At 41.9% G+C, this 7,422-nt stretch overlaps 1 protein-coding gene across 1 annotated transcript in view; it reads left to right on the plus strand.

Annotated features, from left to right (window-relative positions):
- The first annotated feature begins 374 nt into the window (after positions 1-374).
- The window catches only part of SKAP2 (src kinase associated phosphoprotein 2), a 152,924-nt gene continuing 145,876 nt past the window's right edge, over positions 375-7,422 (plus strand). The window contains exon 1 of the mRNA XM_005862971.2: positions 375-676. Coding sequence (XP_005863033.1) covers positions 610-676 — 67 coding nt within the window. The 5' untranslated portion in view covers positions 375-609. The remainder of the gene's footprint in view (positions 677-7,422) is intronic.

The raw sequence follows: 7,422 nt of genomic DNA on the forward strand, positions 1-7,422 counted from the left end.
AAGCGGGAACATTGTTGCCTTCACGCAATCGGACAAAGGAGGCCACAATAGCTCAGGGCGGTGGAAAATTCCTTATGTGTTACCAGGCCAGGTGTCAAACCTCGGTGGTGCAGATCGTTGGCCAGGTCTCTCAATCGGAAGACTTGGATGCACCATGGATACGGTGTTTTCCGAGATGTCCAGGAAATGGTCAGCGGGTCTGGGGGTACCAGTCACAAACATGGCGGCCAGAGCTTCAGGCACAGGTCAGGTGACGCAGCCCCGCGCTCCCTTCCCACCAGCGGCCCCGCCTCCCGCTCGCTGACGTAGGGGGGCGTGCCTGCCCGGAGGCACTGTCCGGAGGTTAGGAAAACCCAGGGACACGCATGCGCAGTGGGGCACTTCAGGCACCGGTCTCCGCGCCGCCCATCGTCCCGCCCCGATCTGCGGGCGGGGCAGGGCCGAGAGTCCAGTGCCGAGGGCCGGCTTCAGTGACTTCCTTGTTGGGATCCCCGGCCCGGCAGTGTCCGGAATCGTAGCCCCGCTGTGCTCACCGGACTGCTAGCCAGAGGCTAGGTCGCAGCCGAAACCCAAGCAGATCCTTCCCCCGCACGCCCCGCGCTCCCCGACATGCCCAACCCCAGCAGTACCTCCTCTCCCTGTCCCCTCCCCGAGGAGATTAGGAACCTGTTGGCAGGTAAAGAGGGGGAAGGGGGCGGTAACGCTGCGGGGCGGGGGCGCAGGGACGGCGAGCCGATGGGGACAGAAGCTTTCACTCCGTACCCGGTACCCCGCTTCCCCGCGGTCCCGTGTCTCCTGGCCAGTGGGACGGGTCTGAGAGAGGGAGTGAGCGTGTGCTGAATGTGGGCGCTAGGATGATGGGGAAGCCCTCATGGATGGCATGTACTCTTCTGTGTGCATCGTGTGCGCGCGTGCGTGTGTGTGTGTGTGTGTGTGTGTGCATCGTGTGTGAGTGTGTGTGTGTGTGTGTGTGTGTGTGTGTGTGTGTGTGTGTGTGAACTGGCAAGGGATCAGTAGTGGAAGAAGTAGTTCTTCGGCCAGTGGAGGAGAAGGGTGTAAAGAAGCAAAGTGATGTCTGAGCTACTGATGTCAGGGGTTATGGGATGTCATTTCTAAAACTCCCATGTTTCCTTGAACATTCAGTCCACTCATGTTGAAAACTTTCAGAAAGGGCCTGATTCTCAAATGGCCACTTGTCTGCAGCTTGAGTAACCTATTAAAAGGGAAGGATGTGTTCAAGTCCAACTTCCTGTGTCACATGAATGTACTTCATCTTTTCACCCTCATCTTCCCCTTTTCAGCCTTACCATTTATAGGAACTTACTTTAGGAGTTAAAGATGCAGTTCTTCAGGGCTATATATATGCTAGGTATGTAGCTGTGTATTGTAGCTAAGGGCCAATGAAAAATTTATATTTCTGCATCAGGTAGAAAATATATTAGGATAACACAAATATTACCTATCTTGATGCTCTGGAATTCTTACCATTACTCACTTTGTCATTCATGCATGAGAATTCTGGAAACTGAATTTTGATAGTTTTACTTTAGTTGTCTCTTAAGTATTTATCTTTCAATATTGGTCATGAATATTCTGTATTTAATGAGTTTCTCTTAGATGCCTATATTACAAGCTGGTTATTTTAACTTGTAAAAAGCAATATCTAAAATGTGACATTTTAAATAGTAAGTTACAGTTATAGTGTGAAACCAAATCTAATACTCTGCTATACTGTTTTAGAGGTTAGCATCATGAATATGACAGAGAAAATAAAATCAATAGTGTATGGATGCAGACTTAGTTTGTGTGAACACGATTACAGTGTGATGAACCCATTTGTGGTCGGCTAGTATTCTACTCTAAGAAATGCTTGTTGTCAGTAATGGGTACCACTAAGGGAAATATTGAAAGAACTGAAAAGACAGCTTTTATTCCATTATATTAGAGTTTCACATGAGTACTATTTTGTTTTACTACAGTTAACATTTTTTGTGATTATAATGCTGGAATTGCTCAGAGTATTATTATTTAGAGTATTATTTTAATAATCAGATCAGAGTAGTATTTATCATTACTCCAAAAATAGATGTTACCATTTTCAGGATGTTCCAGGTCTAGAACTGAATTTCTCTTCTCTTTTATGAAGATATGAGTTTTTTTAATTTAAGAAATAAAGTACAAACCTTTGGGTGCTTGCTTTTAAAGCTTGACAGCCCCCCACAGTAGACAGTTTGCTCTTTTGATCTATAATCATACATTTGCATGCTATGTACTTTATGAGACCCTTTATTCTCTGATGCCCATATATTAAAAGTGTTTCATGTGGCCCTTATTTGAGTAATTTAACTGAAAGCTTAGAATTACATAATATTTAAATTATCTACCAATGCTAACTTTCTGTATACTTTAGCCATCTCTTTCTTTAGTCAGGTAATATACTTGCATCATGTCTGAAATCAGCATTTGAAAAGTTATCTTATTGACATTTTCAATATTTCATATTATTGAAGCAAATTACACATTAAAACACATGAAATGTTAAAACATTACAATTTTGGAGATTATAAATTTGCCTTACACTTTATTTTCAGAAGACATTTTCAAGGTGTATGGCTCTGAGAAAACAATATATCTTAAAGAAATAAGTGAACCAGTGTTTTTTTAGTTTTCTTTTTTAACTTATTCAAAGAAAGCTAACATTTTATATTTGACTGTAATTACAATCTTTTTTGAGGTAGGGAAGTAAGTTTTCAAGAATAAATGCTCTCAGGTTTTTTTTTTCCACGTTTTTCATCCAAAACAAATATTTTGGAATTATACATGATGACTTGTATTATTAAATATAAATATTACTAAAACTATAGAAGAATTGGTATTGGCTTGAAATTTATAGATATTACTGGCTTACCTAGTTCTTTCTTTGAAACTAAGAACAGAGATATTGGGGGTTGTGGTTAACAATTGAGAGCTCTTGGGATGCATGGCATTGTGCTAGAAATCCAAGGTAGAAAAGACAAGCACCTAAACTTTTCAGGCGTTTTAAATCCCTTGCCCTCAGAATAAGAATATAAAGTCAAAAGATAATGCCTTTCAAGATAAGAATGTTTGGACATTTTCCTTTGTATTCCATGTGTCTTATTCAAGTCATTATATGTCATGTGTTTTAAATGTTTGACATTTCAACTGCTTGATAGAGGTAGGGGCTCAAATGTAGTCTTACCATTTATTATTTTCTTTCTTGTTATTTTTCTTTCTGATTATAAAACTTTTAGGCTCTCCTCCTAACCCCCTTCTCATTCCTTCCCACTTAAAACAACAAAAACATTCTATAGAAATGCAAAAACCCATAGAGGCTATCATTCTTAACTGGCATTTAATGGTACTCTGGAAAAAGTGGCTGTATAATTTGTTACTTATTTATATTTCTACGGAATCAGTATTTAAATCTTGAAAGCCTATACTTTTTATAAAAGTGTTTGAGCTCTTCGTTGTTTCATGAATGGGAAAGTGTTTACAGATTTCTGTTGTTAAAAGCAAATTTTGAACTGCCATATACAGGCAGTCGTTAATATTTTTCCTTTTAAAATTACATTACAGTTTTAAAAATTAAATTTATTGGGGCTACATTGGTTAATAACATTATATAGGTTTCAAGTGTACATTTCTATGACACATGGTCTGTATATTGCATTGTGTGTAATTTTTTTTCACAACAGTGGAAGAACAGGTTTAGCCCGGATAATTAGAATCAAAGGATAACCCCAAATCTTGTCCATTTAATCTTCTCCTACATCCAAATATTTTGACTAGGACTAACAGCAAGAATAATCTTGATTTATGTGAGTTGTTCCTCCGGGCAGCCAAGAAAGTGAGAGGAACTGGAACCACTGGCCCCCCAACCTCCTCCATATGTTTCCTCACCCTTTGAATACTGGAGTGTTAGTATTTTGCAGTCAGATATTCTCATTCATGTGCTTGAGGACAACACATTGAAAAAGGAAAACTGTAAGAAGATGCTGGTGTCTTTTTATTAAATTAGAAAATGAAACCAATATTAAAAGAAGAATATAGTGGATATCAATGCTCTGAAAAATCAAAACCAGACCAAACAAACAATACACAAAGTGGCTATGTGGTTCCTGTAAAGTGACCTTGAGATTTTGCTCACCTGGCCATCTTGCATTGAAATACTGCATTTCCCCCTATTGGGGATCTCTAAAACATTTTTTTTTAATTTTCACAAATTATAATCGATAATCCCTTTGGGGGCATTAGGTAAAGAATGCAATTTAACTGAAATGGAGGCAGATTTTTATTTTATTTATTTATTTTTTACTGCTGAGAATAGTATGGTTTGATTTCCACCTTTCCAAAGTTCCATTTATAATTTGGCCAACATTTTGGTTTTATTTTTCCTATGAGAATTATTTATGGTGTATCTAGTGTCCCATAACTTTCTTCCGGGGCATTGGCTGAGTATGTAAAGGGAAGAGTGCCACCTACTGAGTCACCAATAGTCACCTATTTCTTTAGCACCTGGATTTTTCTTCAGAGCAAAAGCAAGCCAGTCCCATTTTGGCAGAGATAACTAATGAGCATAAAGTTGACATGAGAACATTTTATCTCAAAATGAAATCAGTCTATGACAACTCTAAGATATTCTCTTCCAGAAATAAGAAAATGTGTTTGTAAGCCAAGGGGCCAGAAACTCACAGTTTCTTCTATGAGTCAGATTAACAGATGACTTAAGATGTGAAAATTATTTACCTATCATAAGCATAGGGTGTCCTACTTTTCCCTGGGAGGGGATCTTTGGGGTTGGCTTGTTTTCCACATGGCTCTCCATGGGAAGTATTCTCATTCAGATTACTAAGTAAGGCTCTTGATAGCACACACAGTTTTTTTTATAGTTACTCAATCCAAATGATCACCGGTTTTCTGTTTAAAAAGTAGGGATTCTAAATATACTAAAAAAGGAGCAGTGTATAAAAATTTTCCACATGAGTTTATCTCTACATTATCAGCACTAACGTCTTACTAGAAAGAAGATAGAAACAACAGAGTAGGAGAAGCCTCTGGTGATTTGAAACAGTTCAGTTGTCTCTCATAAATTTAAGATTAAGTGTCATATATGGGTGATAAAAGTGGCAGAGGCTAGTTTTTATATACTCATTATTCACTTAGTTTGTCTTTTTCAATTAAAGCCAAGTCTATTTTTTTCATTCCACTGAGTTTACATTTCTTTTTCAATCACATACTGAACACACTATAATAGATGCTGCCTAACAGTGAATATAGTGTAAATCTCAGACTAATGTGTTAGTCACTGTGGCTTCTTTGAAAAAAATGTGTGGTAAAAAGATTTTGATTATTATAAGGTGCTGTTTATCAAGAGTCATCTTTTAGATGTGAAAGATGTTCATCTCTGTCCTTCAACAGCCTAGTTTTCTATCAAAATGAATTATTTAGCCTTCAAAACCAATTTTGAAAGTTTTATCAGATGATAGGATATAAGACTCAGGTATGTCTTCTATAAGAGCTCCTGTGCTTGTTCATGCCTCTTCTTCCGTGTTAGAAAAGTCCACAGTGCAACCATCACCTGTAAAAGTGCGAGGCAATCAAGAGAAAGACATTGATTAAGGCAATCAATAACTTTTCAATTAACCATTTTCCAACTGTGGGCATTTGGCTCCATGATGTACATGTGCCCAGTTTAATTTTTATGTTTTCACCCTTAGGTGTGTGTGGCCAGCCATATCTCCTTGTAACAGAGAAGCAAAGCGTGTCTTTTTGTTCAAATGCCAGCTTAAAGTTTGGCTGGGATCCTTACCACATTAAGTTTGGTGATAACACCTCAGTGAATACAAACGGGAACCTGGCCCTGTTCATAAAGTAGAGGAAGACGTGGAATTAAGTAGTAAAGCCATTTGGGGTGGAGTGTGGTTGGTTTTACACTTATTGATCTGGTGCTGAGCAAATGGTAGTTGATTCAGTTTAGTTCTTGCCTCCCTCTTCTATACAATTGAGACCGTCACAGAGGCTGTGTGTGTGTGTGTGTGTGTGTGTGTCCACTCAGGGAGGTATTGGGTGGTTGGGGGACAGCTGAGGACACCAGGTGTTACCCTTGTGACTTGTTTACGACCTCCAGCCTGGAAGTCATATTCTGAGTTGTTTGCTGGTGGAGGATGGTAAGGGCAAGTGGTCAAACAACCGCTTTCTTCCAGAGTGGGAACCTGTGCTATGGAGTCAGCGTCAGGAAGGCCACAGTTGATTTTATTGTTTGCAAGAATTTAAAGACTGTTCTAACCTCATGTGGTCTCACCTTTTCATTATGTATAGAAGTTGGTAGAAAGCAGTTAGCCTTTGTGTGTGTGTGTGTGTGTGTGTGTGTGTGTGTGTGTGTGTGTTAGGTACCTGTCCTAGCCACTCAGGTGGCATTTTTTCTAAGGGAGGGGGGTACATATGTACAGAAAAAGAAAAGAGGACAGTTGGAGTACCATTTGGTGATTTGGTGTGTGCTAAGTGTTGGCCTCGTAGGGGTCGAGATGGCTTGTTGAAAGGTTTCTCAAGTTAAACTGCTGGAAGGTTGCTGAGCCAATATGTGATGTCATCTTTTAATTTTGTTTTCAGACCTTCACATTTATCTACAGAGCGATTGTAAACCTGATCTTATGGGGGCCCTCTCCCCCAGATCTTTACAGTCTTACTGGGAGATGTTTACTCTTGACAGCATGGAGGAGGAACGGGAGCAAAGAGCAGCACATTTACAGTCAGTCCCTGGGATAACTTTTCCCTCCGTGATGACTTGAGGGCAAGACTGATGGAGATGGGGCTCATTCTGGGGCGCTGATCTGCAGTGGACCGGGCCGCGGGCCGGGGGGCGGGGGTAAGACCTGGTGCTCTGGGGGCCTCTGAGAACCGAGTGTCTCCTCCCCCGTGGCGAGTGCGCCCGTGAGGGGAGGCCTCCTTCCGAGGAGGAGGAAGGCTAACTCCCCAGGCCCACAGGCCAGCCAGGAGGCAGGCTGACCTTTCCTGGCCATCGAATGATGGCTGTTCCCCGACCTCCAGGCGGCCTGGCGTCTGCGACCCGCCTGTTAACCGGGGACACGACCCCTGAAGGAAGGTGGAGGGGCTGCTGCGCTCCCTGCGTCACTGTCACCGCGTGCAGGGCTATTCAGAGCCCAAGAAAAAGCTTCAGATCGCGTTCCCCACCAGCCAGCCAGCGGAGCGCTGGGCTCGCCCAGGACTTCTCGCTTTTGAAATATTCCCCCGGCCCCGAGCCACAAAGCCGCCGCAGATCCAGTCCCGTTCGCCTGGCGACGGTGCTGCCCGCAAACCCAGCGCTCCCTTCTCACCGCTCCCATGGCGGGCACCCCGGGGTTCAACACTCCGCGTCCACAGCCTCGGACCCAGAGCCCACCT

This window comes from Myotis brandtii, unplaced genomic scaffold (assembly GCF_000412655.1).
Source record: "Myotis brandtii unplaced genomic scaffold, ASM41265v1 scaffold17, whole genome shotgun sequence".
Taxonomy (NCBI): Eukaryota; Metazoa; Chordata; class Mammalia; order Chiroptera; family Vespertilionidae; genus Myotis; species Myotis brandtii.